Source organism: Amblyomma americanum, chromosome 4, assembly GCF_052857255.1.
Source record: "Amblyomma americanum isolate KBUSLIRL-KWMA chromosome 4, ASM5285725v1, whole genome shotgun sequence".
Lineage (NCBI taxonomy): Eukaryota > Metazoa > Arthropoda > Arachnida > Ixodida > Ixodidae > Amblyomma > Amblyomma americanum.
In genome coordinates, this window is record NC_135500.1 from 220,140,908 (window position 1) to 220,159,678 (window position 18,771).

The 18,771-nt window shown below is 45.4% G+C and overlaps 2 protein-coding genes across 3 annotated transcripts in view; both read left to right on the plus strand.

Moving 5' to 3' along the window:
- Rpn11 (regulatory particle non-ATPase 11) overlaps positions 1-18,771 on the plus strand; it is a 157,342-nt gene that overhangs the window by 110,004 nt on the left and 28,567 nt on the right. The window lies entirely within an intron of this gene.
- Positions 1-18,771, plus strand: part of LOC144129394 (uncharacterized) — a 29,246-nt gene that overhangs the window by 7,156 nt on the left and 3,319 nt on the right. Inside the window, exons 3-6 of one of the 2 annotated variants that reach the window (XM_077663512.1) lie at positions 14,508-14,615; positions 15,053-15,197; positions 16,109-16,146; positions 18,443-18,582. In XM_077663512.1, coding sequence (XP_077519638.1) covers positions 14,510-14,615; positions 15,053-15,197; positions 16,109-16,145 — 288 coding nt within the window. In that variant the 5' untranslated portion in view covers positions 14,508-14,509 and the 3' untranslated portion in view covers position 16,146; positions 18,443-18,582. Of the gene's footprint in view, positions 1-14,507; positions 14,616-15,052; positions 15,198-16,108; positions 16,147-18,442; positions 18,583-18,771 lie in introns of those variants that run through there. The other variant, XM_077663513.1, reaches the window with a different exon arrangement.

An 18,771-nucleotide genomic window follows, 5' to 3' on the forward strand; every position in this document is an offset into this window, starting at 1 on the left:
ACGAGCCAGTGACTGCTGCTTCCCCTGCAGTCACGCCCCATCGTGACCCTCTTTTTTCTCCTCTTCCCCTTCCCCAGAGCAGAGTAGCAGGCCAGATATCTTTCAGGCCAACCTCTCTGCCTTTCAAGTCAATACACCCTCCCTCTCTCTCCTGTGCAGTCTCCGGGTTACCCGAGTGTATATAGGCAGTTTTTAGCAGTTGTTTATTATTGACGAACGCGAGGGTCGTCGTGTTCTTACCATACTCTGCGGCATCCACGTAGACCACGTCCTTGTCTTAGCAGGAGCGGAAGCGTCTCTCAAGCGCTCCTGCCCGTTTCGCCCGGCGCACTAAGTGATGAATAGGACGCATATTCCTGAGTAGTGGTGGTACGATCATATTTTTCTGAATTTCTCCGAGCATGTCGACTTTCTGTTGTCTCGACTCAGATGGAGTTTGTCAAGAATGGCCCTGCCGATTGTGGTCCCGACAAAGAGTTCGACTTGGGACGTTCTTACTATACTTCCGCAATTTATTCCAGGGTATTGTGCATACGCCTAGCTCTAGGAGGCGGTGCGTGGATGTACGGATGGGCAACCCTATACAGCCTGCTTCGTATAATTCCATCTGCCTGATAATTCCACCTTTTTTCCTTTTCTGCCAATTTAAGATCGAGGAAGGGGGCAGCATACGAGATACGGCTAACTACGGAGGCCTGTACCAGCCGCAGGAGATTATGCTCTTTCATGCCGTGTCTCCTGATGGCAATCCGCTGTACGAGGCGCATCGTTTGTTGTGCGCAATTCTCCATCTTAATTACTGCATCACCGCTATAGCCGTTGATTTGTATAATTAAGCCTAAAATTCTGATTGTTTCAACCTGAGGGATCTCCGCCCCTTGTGCTTGTAATTTGATGTTAGGGATGGTTATATTTTGTCTCTGATGCAGAGGGCGTAAAAAAAGAAGTTCAGACTCCTGCGGCGAGCCTTGCAATCCTCTGTGGCTGACATAGTTTTCGACCTCATTTATGGCCCTCTGTAGCGTACTTTCGACGTGCGCGTCGCTTCCATGGGTCACCCTCATGGTGATGTCGTCCGCATACATGCAGGAGTTCAATCATCTATCCCCTCCAACCTCACCGGTAGGCGTATCATGGCCACGCTGAAGAGAAGGGGGAAAGTACCGAACCCTGCGGGGTGCCTATGGTGCCCAAGTGTATGTCTGGAGACCGACTTTCACCAAACTGGATGCGCGCTATTCTGCCCGAGAGAAAATTGCCAATGTTGTATGTGCGCTTAAGAGAGCCAGGTTTTCTAGCACCGCCTCGTGTTTTACATTATCGAAAGCTTGCGTGAGGTGAAGCCCCACTAGTGCTTTCGCATCGAGCGACTTAGTGTCTAATATGTCCTGCTTGAGTTGTATCGCGACATCTTGCGTGGACAAATGCGATCTAAAACCTATCATCGAATGGGGGTATAAGTCGTTGTCTTCGATGAAATTGTTTAGTCGCGTTTGTATCACATGTTCCATCAGTTTTCCGAAGCAAGATGTGAGGGATAGAGGCCTCAGATTTTCTATGGTGAGCGGTTTCCCTGGCCTAGGTATGAAAACTACCTTAGCGGTTTTCCACTGTTTGGGAATCTCCCCCTTCTCCCAGCATTCTTGCACGAAATTCGTCAGTGGTGTTATAGATTTTTCGTCCAGGTTTCTAAGCATTTTGTTGCACCATCGTTTTTTGACGTCCGCCAATGCTAGTATAAACATGCCGCAAAAAGCTTCTCTTTATCCGAAAAAATACCCTTTGACCGCAGTGGCTTGAGCATCTGCTTCGCATGCGGGTGGTGCGCGGTTCGATCCCCACTGAAGCCGGGTGCCCACCGGTGATAAAATGGGTACAAGCTTTCCCCTGGTCCGGTGCTCGGCTAATTCAGAGTGAAATGCTTGGAAAATGGGTCTTTGACCCCACCTTGAGCAAACGAAAATGTCTTGTGCCATGGCGCTCTTTGGCCGCAGTTGCCCTTGCGCCATTAAATAAAAAAAAAATACCCACCGCGGTGGCTTAGTGGTAGGGGCGCTCGGCTACTGAGCCGGAGTACCCGGGTTCGAATCCGACCGCGGCGGCCGCGTTTTGATGCAGGGGAAGCGTAAAAGGCGCCTGCGTGCTGTGCGATGTCAGGGCACGTTAAAGATCCCCAGGTGGTCGAAATTATTCCGGAGACCTAAACTGCGGCACCTCTTTCTTCAATCCATTCCCTTACGGCGCGGTTCAGGTGTCCGCCAAGATATGCGAGACAGTAACTGCGTCATTTCTTTTCCTCAACACCATATCTGGAAAACCCTGTTTTAAAATAATTGGTGGCGGGCTCCCCTGAAACACTTGGCGTATGGACGTGTAAGCAGGACCTAGAAGGAAGCGAAAAAGCACTTGCGTGGAAGGGATCCCTCAAGGGTATACGTTTTTTGCACTTCCATCCTTGTGCAACTGCGTTGCGAAAAATAGTGATGTTCCGCAAGGCAGTACCAATAAGCAAAGCGTTGCCATTCTTTATCTTGCCTGGGTAATCTCACATTTCTGATTTTGCTTCTATGCGTGCATTCATAATGCATCTTTAAATAAATGACGGAGCGCATGATGACACTGGCTGTTTGACTTACACGCCCTTGTGCCCCTGCTTATTTTCAATGTGGTAATCGTCAATGTGCACATTTGGCGTATCACTCGTGTGCAAGGTCTGTGTTCTTTTCTTGTTCTTTGTACCTTGTTCTTTTTTTTTCTTCTTGCTTATGATCTTTAGCTAGTGTGATAATTCCTCGTTTTAAGGTATGTTGTGTGTTGGAGTTATGATATCGCATTTTCTTCTGTATTATTGCCTTGTCAAATTTTTCCATTTAGTTTGCTAGTTATGCAACCTCCACTCCTCGCAGCAGGCCTTTTTTTAAAGGCTGGCAGTACTCATGAAAATAATAAATGAATAATCAACTGTCAGTCCGTGCATGCAGCTCTGCAACAGAAAAAAAAATATCGACAGCAAATGCACTGCTTTACAGTTCCTATTTTTGCTATCGCCGGAAACAACCGCATGCAGGCACTCTTCAGCAAAGATAAGAAGAGGTTTCAGATATACAGACTGACCCGGCAGCAGGCGACGCGCAAAACAACCCTTGGCTGCACACTGGATTTTTCTGCCCAGGGGCCTCGCGACAGCCTGTTTACACCATTGTCCCGGAGAGAATAAATCGCTGCTGCGCACAATGAGGCGGCGCTTTCAGGCGCGATGGTTCTGACGTCAGTGAGGACTTTTTTTTTTTTTTTTCTATCGGTGTCACAGCGCCACGCGCTCCGGCCGGGAGATGGAAAGGCCGTTAGCGGTTTTACAGCTAGCATGGCGATCATGATCAGCGCACGTGCTATGGACGCTGTCCCCGCGCACTGACGCGGGCCTTGCTGATAAGGAAAACTGGGCCGTCTCTCCGGCGTCCTTGGTCCAACGCTGAACCAATGGCTGTCCCGCGCAGCTGCATCGAGGCCGCGCACGCGTCAAAACAGGCACCCTTTCGCGCGCCAGACGTGACGCGATAATATCATCAACAATCGGATCGTGTCTGCTACAGACAGGCATTTGTAACAGGAATAAAACAATTCGTGAAATAGCAGTATTTCCTGACAAAGCAGGAACCACAGCACTATGAGCTGTGGTTGCTTGGGACGTTAAACTGCGGATGGAGGTCGGTCGGGCGCCACCGCACATTTGGTGTGTAAAGTATCTTGTTATGCACGCGTGTCGAGCGGTCTTTTAGTTAGGCGTACGCATCGTTTACTGCGTTGCGTACGCTGTAGTACGGGGCTGGTTTATAGGGGTTTAATTAACGTCCCAGAGCGACTCCGGCTATGAGGGACGCCGTACTGAAGGGTTCCGGAAATTTCGACCACCTGGGGTTCTTTAACGTGCACTGACATCGCACAGGCCTCTAGAATTTCGCCTCCATCGAAATTCGACCGCTGCGGCCGGGATCGAACCCGCGTCTTTCGGGTCAGCAGCCGAGCGCCATAACCACCGAGCCACCGCGGCGGCTTAATGATACGAGGCGTGTCTGTAGCTGTCCCAAAGCGACAGGCGCCACTTTTACTACTACTTCGGACCAGACGCATCTCAGTGTTGGGGTGCGGTGCCGACTACTCAGTCGGCTTACAAAGAAAAATGGTATTATCTAGAAAGACGATTCTAATAATGCACCCGGACAATACTGAGCACGTTTCGTGTTGTTTCACGCAGTTGTCACCATGGTATTCGATTAAATCTGGATGCACCAAAGGCTCTTCATTTTAGGGTCTCATATTTTTGAAGATCGGGCAGCAAACACAGGGTGCTCCAATTTTTTGCTAAAATATAGTTATTTCGATTTTTCCAGAGATGGAGTTTTCTCAGGTTATTTATACAACTGGAAAAACCGACCATGAGCACTGAATTTGCTGTACGATATTTCATATCACAAAGACGCTATAAATGCCATAAGCTTCAGCATGAAAATTCTTAGGGCCCTACAGTTTCTTTCTTCCGAGAAAATTTCCCCAAGTTCATTATCATTATGCGTCTCTCGGTCATGAACCAACTCACCCATTTATAGTTGTTCTTTTCAATTCGTCTTCGTGCACACGCTCTAAGGTTCCAAGACCTATGCAGGCACCCTGACTGATAAAACAATTTTTGAGGGTCACAGCTGCTCAGGAGAAAAGGCGGCAAAGTACTCTTCTAGGGGCAGTCTAACCAGGAAGGCTAGCAGGCTAGCAGATGGCAGCACGAGGCCGAACTGATAAACTCGAAGCGGCAACGCTGTTAGTCCCAAGTGTTCATGGGAGTCACCCAAAGTGGAGCGCAAAATCATAATGTTTAGGAAGCTCAGTTGCTAGAGGGACTGCCCTGGATAAGCGATGGTACCGGGTGCAAACCTCGGACTAAATCCAATTTTTTTTCAACTGCGAAGCTTCTGTGGAAGCTGTAGAGCTTTCCTTTGTGGCTGTATTGCTGTGCTTGGGTGGACCCCTCATTACATAACTAATCTACCTGGGGGGATTCCCCTAAAAACCCATCGTGTACTGTTCCGTATTAGCTGGAGGCCTTGACTTTGTACGACAAAGACTGAAAGGTAATAAAGGTGCGGGTAACAAGGGTTAGACCACCACAAATTACCAATGGAGGTGTTCCTGAAATGGCTTTGTGATTGTTTCCGCATGGGTAGCTTAGTTGGAAACGGTGGTGAAAAAAACCGGCGGCGGCACAGACAGATCGCCTTCGCTAGTGTTCCATACATGCCGCAGGAGCATATATCGGTGTTTCACCTAAGACGTTCTGCAATTTTTAAAAGTAGGCTTTCTGCGTTACAAGAGTGCTTTCTTTGGCATAGCATTGCTAGCGGTGTAACGCAACAGAATACAGCTAAGACACTAACTAATACTGGCCTAGTAATACACGGAGGGGGCTAGTTGGTACATGGTTTCATAAAAAGACGAAGCGCAAAAAAAGACAGCAGAGACGAGACATGCGCAACTGTTTATTCACAGTGGATGCAAGTGAATAAATAGCAAAATGAGGGTGGAGAGACACCTTGCTGCGTGCGAGAGGAATGCAAAAATATATCAGAAGGGGCACACACATGTACCACCACATTTTATCTAAAAATCCATTTCATTTTTATAAAGCACAATAGTGACCGAGCTTTAACACTCGCTCCCTCCTTTCATCAGGAATGCCTCGACTAGTTCACGCGCTGTCATGTCCTTCCTCCTATTTAAGATCTTTGTTTCTTGCAGTATATCGCTTCATATTTCTCGCCCTTTTCTTCACCACAACATTTGCAATGATGCGGTATGAGGGAACCCGTGCAATTTTAGCGCGCGATTAGTCTGCTACACGATCGTTAATGCATCGGCATGTTTGGTCAATGTACAATTTCCCGCATGTCACTAAGTGTACTTACATGGTGTTCCTTCACTGTCTTGTCTTCTTCGCGGACATTCTTTCTTTGACTTGGTGTGATCAGTTTTGCGGCATTTGGAGGGAGGCATAAACAACACGCACTTCGTACTTCGTTGCCACATAACGCGCTACATTATGGATATAAGGAATTACGCCTAGCTAAATTTTCTCTTTGGCAACTTCACATTGTGTGCTGTTTCTGTAGCTTTCTTTTTTTTTTTTTGGTAAGGCTTCTGCGAGTGGCCTTATAATCAAAGTCGGATAGCCAGATTGTTCCAGCTTCCGAATTTGACCTTCAGAGCCCTTCTGTACTTAATGACCAGATTTTTTTCAAGCATGCTTCAAGGCACGTTTGACCAATCACGCGTTTAAGTGGCTTGGAATGGGCAGAATCATAAGGCAATATTCTTCCGAGCACATGGGCATCCAGCAAACACCTTCGTCTTTAAGGGTTATGCTGATATCTAAAAACCATAGCCTTCTGTCTTTGGCTAACTCATAAGTGAAGTTCAAACAACTCCCGTGCAGTTTAAAACTGAACAAAACGTTTTCCACAGTTTCTGGATAAGTCGAGCGTTCCTGTTAAAAATAAGTAAAAAATCACAACGTAGCTAAAAGACTTCAGAACTTTGTCCTCATCAAAACCTTCCAACAAACTCTGCCAAGACCCGCGAAAAAATATTGCACAACACGGGAGTCATGCAAGATCTAATACAAATTCTCCTATTTTATACAAATAACTGTTCTTGAAAGCAGACGACAGTGGAAAACAGGCAACATCCAAATGCACCATCAACTTGCCTACAGAAATCCCAGCGGTGTTCTGGAAAGAAATGCTCAGATTCTTTTCAATGCAAGACAAGACAGCAGTCAACAACTCGCTCTGTAAAATTGAACAAAAGAGGTCACCAACATCAATAGAAAAAATGAAGTTTACCCTCTTGCTGCCATGCAAGAATTAACAACATCCAGAGAATTGACATCCAAATTACTCAGCTGTTCTAGAAGAAGCGACTAACTTGGCTTTGCCAAGAGCCTCATTCGCTAAGAATACATCGTAAGAATCCTTTTCTTGTGGGTTTTACGGTAAAAAAAAAAACACATTTTAACTGTTACTTTTACAATCTCGAATACCATTAGCAAGCTTTTCCACACCAATTTTTTCACAAAGAAATAGCTGCAGTCTCAGCCTTTCCTAGTTTAACCGTAGTTGTCCGGAAATGCTGCGCATAGCCTCTAGCGTCTTTCCATGAAGCATCTAACCGTAGTTGTCCGGGAATGCTGCGCATAGCCTCTAGCATCTTTCCATGAAGCATCCCTGAAGATATGGCTGGTACGGCGACGAAGCCGCCTTCCTTGTCGGCCTCAGTCTATGCTTGTTGTCGGTGAAAGCCCCGACTCTTGGATGTCAGCATTCTCGTTGGTGTCCTACAGGAAGGCTCAAGATTCAGCATCGGGCCAAGGAACCCGGGATGAGCTAATTTATATAAATCGACCAAACTCAGATTAGGCTGGAACAGAGGAGCCTGCAGGACGGCATTCACTACCATCTCAGAACTGTGCCCGTCAAGGGGCCCAGGCCTTGGATCCCCTATCTAAAGAGTCGTCGCCAACCACGGGACCACGAAGACGCTTTTGTTGATGCATGCACTGCTCCGGCGGCAGCGCAGCACATAGCAGCAAGCCAACTGAAAGCGTTGCCAAAGTTCATTTAGGTTCGCTTCCATGTTCTCCTCCGTTCTGGCGCCAAGCTCACCAGTGGTGCGCCGACAACAGAAGCTAAAAGCATCTCATGCTTAACGACAACAATATGATACTTTGCCACGACTTTCCTTAATCAGTGCGAAATGCAATGAAGGTAATACCCGTGTCACATGGGCACTTTGAAGGCCCATGAACCGATAGTCTATCGACTCAAAGCAATTGAGTGCCGCTACATGGGCGGTTCCGATAGCCATCAAGTCAATAGTCTATCGAGTCAATGAAGCAACGCAGAACTTTATCGAGATTCCGAGGTTCCTCCCTGTCGCGAGCCTTCAAGTGTTGCCCAAGGCTGCTAGCTTTGCTTCAAGCAGTGCCAATGCGTTTCATGCACGATACGTTCACGACGAAAAAGCATGAACAAACAATATTTTCCTAAACTTTAACGCAAGCAGTAAAATATTAGCTTATACTATAACTACAACTGTATCGGTCTCGTTTAAAGCACATTAATTTTATTCTCTCCATCGCAGATATCATCATTAGCCTGACTATGCCTACTGCAGGGTAAAGGCCTCTCCCATGTCTCTCCAATTAACCCTGTCCCTTGCCAGCTACGTCCATCCTATGCCTGTAAACTTCCTAATCTCATCCGCCCACCTAACCTTTTGCTGCCCCCTTCTACGCTTGCCTTCTCTTGGAATCCACTCCGTTACCCTTAAGGGCCAGCTGTTATCTTGCCTTCGCAGAACATGCCCTGCCCAAGCCCATTTCCTCTTCTTGATTTAGAATAGGATGTCATTAACCCACGTTTGTTCCCTCACCCACTCTGCCCGCTTCCGGTCTCTTAATGTTACACTGATCATTTTTCTTTCCATGGCTCGCTGAGTTGTCTTTAACTTAAGCTGAACCTTTTTCGTTAGCCTCCATGTTTCTGCCTTGGACGTGAGTACCGGTAAGATACACCTGTTGTACACTATTCTCGTGAGGGATATAGATAAACTACCATTCATGATCTGAGAGAACCTTCCATATGCGCTCCACCGCAATCTTATTCTTCTAGTTGTTTCCCTCCCATGATCCGGATCAGCTGCCACTACCTGCCCTAAGGACGTATTCCTTTACCACTTCCAGCACCTAGCTGCCAATTGTGAACTGCTGTTCCCTTGTTAGACTGTTAAACATTACTTTGGTTTTCTGCATGTTAATTCTTAGACCCACCGTTCCGCCCTGCCTGTATAACTCATTGATCATGATTTGCAGTTCACCTCCTGAGTGACTCAGCAAGGCAATGTCATCAGTGAATCACAGATTATTTAGGTATTCTCCATTAACTCTACTCCACAACTGTTCCCATTTGAGGCCTTGAAATACCTCCTGCAAACAGGCGGTGAATAGCATTGGCAAGATCACGCATCCTTGACCGACGCCCTTCCTTACTGGAATTTTATTGCTGACTTTATGGAGGACTATGGTAGCTGTGTAGCTGCTATATATATCTTCCAGTATTTTGACAAAAGTCTCTACTATACCCTGATTCTGCAATGCCTGTATGACTGCTGAGATTTCCACTCAGTCAAATACTTTCTCATAATCATAATCATAGTTATATTCTGCACATTTCTCTATTACCTGATTGATAGTGTGAATATGAACTATTGTGGAATATCCTTTATGAAAGCCTGCCTGATCATTTGGTTGATTAAAGTGTAAGGTTGCCCTGACTCTGTTAGCGATTACCTTAGTAAATACCATGTAGGCAAAGGACAGTAAGCTGATTGGTGTGTGATTTTCCAGGTCCTTGGAGTCTCCTTTCTTAAAAATTAAGATAATGTTTGCGTTCTTCCAAGCTTCTGGTACGGTCGAGGCCATAAGGCATTCCGTATACAGGGTGGCTAGCTTTTCTAGCACAATCTCCCCTCCGTCCTTCAACATACCTGCTGCTACCCGACTCTCACCGGCCGCTTTTCCCCTTTGCAGTGCTCCTAAGGCTTTCTTTACTTCCTCTTTCATTACTGGCGGGATGACGCATTGCTCTGCGCTACTGTCTCTTTCATTCTCATTAAAGTTCTGATTACATTGGCTACCGGATAGATTTGTGTACAACTCTTCGGCCAATTTAACCATCTTATCCATATTGCTAATGACATTGCCTTCCTTGTCTATTAACGCATACATCTGGTTTTTACCTATGCCTAGTTCCCTCTTCACCACTCTTAGGCTACCTCCGTTCTTTAGAGCATGCTCGATTCTCTCCATATTAAACCTCCTGTAAAGAAGCAAATCAAGGAATAAATGTGGACGGCCTCAATCATAGTTAGTACTCTGCAGCTCAGTGGTCAAGCGTTCGTGAACGCCAAACTGAACTTCGTCAGCTTCGTCTTCGATCTGCTTTCACTCCTTAGGCGGCACTGGCCGCTGGGGCATCAAACCCCAATTGTCTGTCTTACAAAACCCCCGGGGTGAAAAGGCACCATCCTGCTGGCCCAAGGGTTCGAGATGATAGCGGGGTCGTACTAGTGTTACAGGCGGTCGAAGTGGACAATTTCACGGCTGCGGCGGCGATGATCACGCGAAGGCGTGAGGGGCTCGACGAGATAATTAACTAGATAAGTCTGTTGAACTAAGCGATAAGGGCCATAGTATTTGCTCAGCAGTTTTGTAGACTGGCCCGGGCTGGAGGAGGGCACCCAAAGCCAAACTAAGGATTCAGGAAGGTAAGCCAGTGGCAGACAGCTAGAAGTGGCGCGGGCACTTTTCTGACGGTGCTGTTTGTGGGAAGTAAAGGAACAGACGAGTTGACAACATTCTTTGGCCTGCGCAGCGGCTTGAGAGACGGTTGTAAATTCGGAGGAATCTGGGCGGTAAGGGAGTGTAGTGTCCATAATGGAAGATGGCTCCCAGCCATAGAGAAGAAAATATGAAGAAAAAACGAGTAGTTTCTAGCGTTGCAGAATTGTAAGCGTAGGTAACGCATGGTAGAATGCGGTCCCAGTTTAAGTGATCGGATGAAATGTACTTGGCCATCATGTCGCCGAGAGTCCGGTTAAAGCGCTCGGTCATGCCGCTCGTCTGGGGATGGTATGAAGATGTTGTAGGGTGAACGATGCGACACTCCCGAAGAAGGGCCTCAGGTCCGTGGGTCCTTAAGGTCCGTAGCTCCAGGGTGAGAACAGGCGGCACCTCCACCAAGTGTAAAGAAGCAAATCAAGGAATAAATGTGGACGGCCACAATCTTTGTTAGTACTCCGCAGCATAGTGGTCAAGCGTTCGTGAACACCAAACTGAACTTCGTCAGCTTCGTCTTCAGTCTGCTTTCTCTCCTTCGGCGGCACTGGCTGCTGGGGCATCAAACCTCAATTGTCCGTCTTACACTCCTTATGTTGGCTACCTTGCACTTATTAACTTCGATAGCTCAACTAGTCCTATTCTGTCTGTAGGGTTAGAAGCTCTCATGCTTTGGCATTTCCTAATCAGATATTCCGTCTCCTGAGATAGCTTGACGGTATCCTGTCAAACCGTCTTACCGCCTATTTCTACTGCGCACTCCGTAAAGACAGCTGTCAGATTATCGTTCACTGTATGAAGATTAGTCTTCCTCAGTTAAAGCTGAATATCTGTTTTGCAGCGATATCCTGAATTCCTGTATTTTCCCTCTTACCGCTAACTCGTTAATGGACTTCCTCTTCACTAGCTTCTTCCGTTTGTCTCTTCAAGTCTAAGCGAATTTGAGACCTTACCATTCTGCGGTCACTACAACACACCTTTCCGAGGATGTCCATATCCTGAACGATGCCAGGTTGAGCGCATAGTATGAAGTCGATTTTATTTTTAGTCTCACCATTGGGGCTCTTCCAGGTTCACTTCCTGTTCTCTCGTTTGCGGAAGAAGGTATTCCTAATCCGTAAATTATTTCTATCTGTGAACTCTACTAATAACTCTCCCCTGCTATTCCTAGAACCTATCCCATAGTCTCCTACCGCCTGGTCGCCAGCCTGCTTCTTGCCTACCTTTGCACTGAAGTCACCCATCGGTACAGAGTACTATGATTTTACTTTGTTCATTGCTGATTCCACGTCTTCATGGAAGCTTTCAATGGTTTGGTTATCATGGCTGGATGTAGGCGCGTAGGCCTGCACCACCTTCAGCTTGTACTTCCTATTGAGCCTAATTACGATAGCTGCCACCCTTTCGTTAATACTATGGAACTACTCTGCGTTGCCAGCTATATCCTGATTAATGAGGAATCCCACACCTAGTTCTCGTATATCCGATAATCTGCAATAGCACAGTATATGCCCGCCCTTTAATATTGTATACGCCTCACCTGTCCTCCTAACCTCACTAAGCCCTATGACATCCCATTTAATGCCCACTAGTTCCTCGAACAGCACTGCTAGGCTAAGCTCACTAGATAAGGTTCTAGCACTAAATGTTGCCAAGTTCAGATTATAATGGCGGCCTGTCTGGAGCCAGAAATTCTTAGCACCCTCCGCTGCGTCACAGATGAACCAACACTGATCTGCGGCATAAGCAAGATGCAATGGCATGGCTGTTGCCGGATTGAATGACTGGGCAAAAACTTTGGGGTGAAAAGTAAGCTTAACGCCCATAGGCAAGTTTTCAAAGGCGTTTTCACAGCACACCTGTGACGTCATCCCTTCGTGAAGAATAACCAAATTCATCCTAGAACAGGTTCTGAAAGTAAAAAGCGTAATTTAGAAGGCAATGTATTTTTAGCATTCCGTGTTACATGCGCGTGGGGGCAATTGTCGGCTGGGCTCCAGAACACGAGTACGAGCCATTGGAACACCTGTAAGCAAAACATTCACAAATATTTTTCTCGTTTCAAAGAGTACCCATGCAAGCCGCTGTTTGTTAACAGTTAACAGTGGCGAGTGCTTTGAAGAACAGCAGTGTGAGAAAGTACGGTCATTTCGAAGCCTTCTGTTTAAAACGCCACGATAGAAGTTTTTTATGAAGCTGGCCATAGCCCCAAAAGGCATTCTATCCGCCGAGTGTTTCCCCGAATCACACAAGCTTCCCATGTAGTCCCACATTACATCCGACATGATTCCGCGTGCATTAAATTTGTTCACTAATACAGTCGTTCAAATTAGCGACAGCCTAGACAGCATTATCTGAATAAGCAGTTCTTAACACCAAAGCGCACGAAATAGAACCACGCACTGTAGCAGATGGTACCGCAGATGACACCCCAGGCCCCCTCCGGTATAGCCCTCTGACTAGATGGATGGATGGATGATAATGGCATTACCCTTTGTATCGGGCGGCAGCTTGTGCCACCTAGCCTGTAATTTCCGCCTTGTTAATTTTTTTTGTTTTCCTCCTATTTCGCTTTTAAAATGTTTAAGCGTACCCAAGCGTCCCCCAGCACCACCTATGTGTGACCACGGTGCTAGCCGTCTCCTACAGTGTGCAGTTAGTTTATATCGTGCTCTTTGAGGACTCTTCAATGTAAAACTTGCTATCGTTTAAATGGCAATATTTGCGAGAAAATATAGCGTGCGTGGCAGAAATGTCAGATTACACGAGAAGCTTTCATGATTCAGGGAAACACTCAGCGAATAGAGCAACTCTTGGAGGTATGACGGCTTCATAACACACATTTATCGTAGTATTTTAAAAATATAGCTTCAAAATGACGAAGCGTACTTGACGCACTCTTCTTCAAAGCACCCGCCAACTGTTAACGGCCGCCTCCATGGGTGCTCAATAAAATGAAAATATAAAGTTTTGCTTACATGTGTTGCAATCGTTGAAAGAAAACCAGCGCAAAGGACGGAGGAGACACAAAACAGTAACACAGGATGACGCTGGACCCAGTAGCCGGGCGCTCTAATCATTCAGCCGCCATGGCAGACTGGGTATTTGCGAAGGTATTTTCGCTCTGTCAAAACATGGTTGTTGCAGCCCAGGAATTTATCCCGGAATTAACCATGGAATTTAGCCGCCACATTTTGAGTGCTACTGAAGAGCGAGCATTCCAGCGCTTCATACAGACACAGGAGCCTTATGCAGCAAGAGACGTTGAATAGGCTGCTTAGAACGAAAATTTAAGCGGCTGAATGCAGTGGCACCTAGAGCAAATGCGGTGACACACATGACCAGAGCTGACCATGTGCCTTCGCCCCGGCCCAACTACAATCTGCAGTGCGTGCTAACGTCATTTCCTCTCCTGCGGGGCCGACACTACTCACTGTGGTTGCCACACAACAACAAAAGCAGAGCGTGGCTACCGCTATCTATGAGCCATCTTATGGAATGCTATTCTGCAGTGCACTTCATGTTACGTTTTCACGGGTATATTCCTACACACGCAGTTTGTCCTTCTGCTGTGGCAGGCATCAGCACAGTGTAAGCGTGAGTGCAATTTTTCTCGAAATGCAAAACGTTTACAAAACAAAATGTGACCAACTGTGCTGGAGAAGACCAGCAAAACATCGCAAAGCAAAGCACAAATGACACAGCCATTCTGGAAAAACCGCACTTTACCAGACATTAATAAAGGCAATTAAACCTGCCATTGCAACACATGCGCATGTGACATAGCCAGCACATCAACATCCTATGCACCTTATTTCATGCAAAACTGTAGCCTTTTACAAAAAATGTATGCAATTACAGTGTCCTTGTAAATGGTAGCACTGACTTAAGAATAACCATTTTCTTGCAGGAAGGAGGTATGGAACGTTGTCTAGGGAGAGGCGCAGAAAAACACTGTTTATACATGGAGTTAAGCTGTCATCTGGTTATGGTTCTGTCATTTATTCCACAACGTGGAAGGCGTGCTAACTTTACTAACTTTGCTAACTTTTGTTTCTTGCAGCCATGGCATCCATTCCATACACAATGCACTCAACAATGGATCTCCACAAGAAGCTCACTGATGAGCAGTCAAAAAATGTTGGCGTCCTCTATGAACCACCAACTAGCAGTAAGTTTCAGCAATGAATCAACATTAGCTGGCATACTGTGTGTGTCACATATATCAGTAATTTTGGTGGCACATCCTAAAGGTTCAGTTCAAGTTTCTTTTCTTCTTTACTCATCACTGGTGAGGATACCCCTTCACCAGGTTGGTTCAGTGCAAAACAGCACATTCCATCAGTTCGGCTGACAAAAAGATCTAATTCAGTTCAACAATTTTCGGCACCCAGCTGTGAAACGTGCACTCTTGCCCCAAATCAACCAACTGAACATGTAGTTTCCTCAACTATAATGTGCACATGCACACATAAAGAAACAGGCCTTCTTCAAATCAATCAGTGCACATCACCATAAAGACGGTAACTTCCATTCTTAAAGGCACGGATATCAAGCAAAGGAAAAGATGCTCACCGGATTACCAAAACATATTTTTGTGCTCTGCAGCTGTCAAGACAACACTGCCAAAGTACAACCCCAAGCTGATGAACAGCATCTGGGGGCTCTACAACCGTTATGCTCCACACTCCTTTCAAAAGAACTGCGAAATTCCCTGCTGCTCCGTGCCCGGGATTGCCGGCACCAAGGACAAGTATGATGCACTGAATTTAATTTCTTCTGACATACATCATAAAAAATGAGCAACCCTGGTGCTCTTTTTGTAAAGAAAGCATATTTTAAAGTAAACAATACTGCAGCTTAATACAAGGTGGCATTGAAAACTTTCAAGAATAGCTCAGTTTGCAAGGAAGCACTTTATATATCTACATTTATGCATTATTTATGCATTATCACTTTCAAAGTACTCCTTTTGCACAGCCATACAGCGCTCCCAGCGTACCTGCCGCTGCTGGAATGTGTCCTTGAAGTCCTCTTTTCGAAGCACATCAAGCACCTTTTGCGATTCGCACTGGATCTTCGCAGTGGTGTCAGAAAGATGACCTTTAAGCTGGATCTTCACCTTTGGAAACAGGACGACGTCTACAAGAGCTAAATCTGGCGAGTAGGTTGGGTGTACAAGTAAAATGATGATGCTGTTTCGGGCAATGGACTCACATGTGAGGAGAGCTCGGTCACAGACATGAAAACGCAATTGGTCATAATAGCAAGTTACACAGTTTCCGATGCACACAGGAGAATATCTTTGGACACACTGACTCATGCAGCTCAGTACTTCCTTCAACTGTGCATGCAGCCTTGTGCTGCCCTCTGTTGGCATGTTACAAAACTTTTCGATGTCACCTTGTATTGAAGTTTAAGCTGATATATGCAATCTTTCCAATAAATTTTAGTACACTAGTTGTGTTTGCATCATATTAGTTTCCTTTCATAGACAAAGTTCTGCACGATGACGTAACACTGCCACCCGAGACAAAGAAGTGCTTCAAATTACTGGCTCTCCAGCTGACGCCCACTACACGGCCTTCTGCTAAATGTACAACTCAAACAACTTCTGATTAATGAATCAATGTAAGCACTAATCTCTGTTTCCATGCATTGCAGGTCATTCGGACTGTCCCTCTGGAACCGCCTGCACTGAGGTAACCGTGATCATGAAGTGAACAGTGAAATGCATTACAATGTATGCAGAGATGAAGCAGCAGAGCTTTTAGAGACGTGAACAGCAACACGCATCTCCTAGTTAGTTCTTCCTTTTGTTCTGTTCTGTCCACTTTGTATCGAAGATACATGCATCTTCAATACTATCTTTTGATACATTTTGTGTACTGATATAAGGCAGCGCTTGCTAAAAATGAAAATACCGGAGTAACAGTATCGAAAATATGTTTTTAGTGTATCACATACTTTAACGACATTCAGTAGTAAAAAAAATGAAGTGTGCTGCTGATTTTGAGGCTGCTGCGAGCCAGGCTTTGTGCTAGCGGTGCTTGCTTAGCCAGTAGAGCGCTGAAAAAAGGAAAGAATCAGGAAGAGACGATGTCAATGCTGTTGGCCTGTTCGGTCACATTTGTTCCTATGTTCACTGTTTGGCAGACAGATGACATACGCGTAGTGCTTCTGCACACTCATTGATAGAAGAGACAAGGAGACAGGTTCACTGTTATGGTAAAAACAACACTCCTTCACGGCTATTTCAAGTTGCGGTGATTGCAACAGAAATGGAAGATTTTTGCCTTCATGCTCACAAGCTTACAGAGCATTTGTTGTTTACTTCATAAGCACGATAAAGGTCATGCACTCATCTGCCCACGGGTCAATGGGGTCATCAGCACCGGCAGCAGCAAATGCATCGGCTGACATATTTCTTTCATTTGGAGGAGGAACGCTACAAGCCATAGTTCTCAAGATGTGCTAGTGATACCCGAGTTTAACTATATCGCGAGGGCCATCATGTCAATGTGGCTATGCTTCAATCTTATCCTTTGATAAAAATTCGGGGGACATTTAAGCTCTGCTCTAAGGGTATGACGTGACAGCTTCAATGGATCCCTTCAGCGACCTGGGATCCTCTTTGCATAACACTTCGCAGACACAAACCCTGTTCTTTACTTTATTTATTTTAGTACTTAAAAAAAATTTATTTTTATTTCTCACAAGGCCTTCCTTTAACCAAGCCGAAGAAACATTTAAAAACCCATGGCATGATTAAGGACAGAGACTGCGAGGATAAAGCTATTGCTGTCTTGAAATCTAACACAACTGAAAGAGTTCTCAGCCAGCCAAGAGTACTGCAGTTTTGTAACTAGCCACCTGACTTGTATTGCATTGTATTCCCACACCTTTGAAGTCAATAAAGAAAAAAAAGTCCCTCAGTGGTCGAGGGGTAGCGCGCCCAGCTCCAGACTCAGGGAGCAGCGGTTCGAGCCACAGCTCGACCGTTTTTCGACACAATTTTCTTTCTTCACAGGCACTAGGTAATGGCGGTAAAATGATGTGAGGACCCTGTAGACCAATGATTAATTCCGTAGTGATGTCATTGTTGTACTCTGTGATTGTAGTGGGGTGTTTTAATTACCGACATGACGTCATGTGGTTATGACATCACAACCTTGTTGACCAATTCCAATTTTCTCACCACGCCTACTACAGTGGTTTCTCCACTGAACGGCATCCTTAACAATATCGTGTTAAAAGTCACCTTCATTAAATGCAACATGGGAGCGCACTCGTGTGCTCTGGTATACAGAGGCTTTTTCATTTTCTTCGCTTGAAGCACAGCCGCACCGCGAGGCTCTTTCAGGCTGACGGTTTCAGGAAATGCTGTTACTTACTGCCGTTAAGAAAAAAAATCTAAACAGCAGAGATTAGCAAGTTATGCTTTGCTTAATAAAAACCTTTAGCACTTTTAACCACAGTTTCAAGTTTATTCACATGTAGTCAAGTGCTCAGAGACTGGTCTGCATGAAGAACATTAGCCTATCAAAAATTTTGCTAGGCTGCTTATGAAAGTGATCATTTTAACGTCACCATGACTTCATTCCAATGCTAAAGTTTTAAAGAAATTAGCTGTGCCAACAGTGGAGCTTAAAGAAATTGGAGAAATCTATACAGCCGCATTCATTCAAACCCTTTCAAATACAGTGCACTATATCAAGTACACTAAAAATTCCAAAAGCCACAAAGAAATTTCTCAAATTAGCACATAATGTTATCAGCTTTAATTGGGAACTCGAGAGGTGTATCGAAGTACCGATGAAACAGTATCGAGTATCTGTATCGGAAATCAATTTAGGTTCGGTATCTTGTACCGGTATTGAAGATACTTTTTTATAGTATCGTGCCCAGCCCTGATAATTACCAGCATGACTACAAAGCAAAAAAAAAAAGTCACCACAAGTCCCTCTCAATTTCTTTTCTCAATATCTTTCTTTTCAGCCAGTGGCTCTAAACAACCCGGTAGCATGAAGGAGCAACAACCAATCGCAGAGCTTGGGCCTCAGTCTGCCTTTAGGTAGTCATGTGATACAATGTAGCTGAGATGGAAATAAAATATGTCACTCATGCCACATTCAGAGCCCACTACGGATTTATAAGAATTCTTGCCAATGACACACATCCACTTGACACACTAAAGGGCAATTGAAGAGGTTTTAGAATTCGACGAGTTTAAAGGAGCCGAATGTGTGAAACTTGTAGGTAGAGCATGCAAAATCTTTTTGCACTAGCATTTGAAAACATTCGTTGGAGGCACTTAGATATCTCTT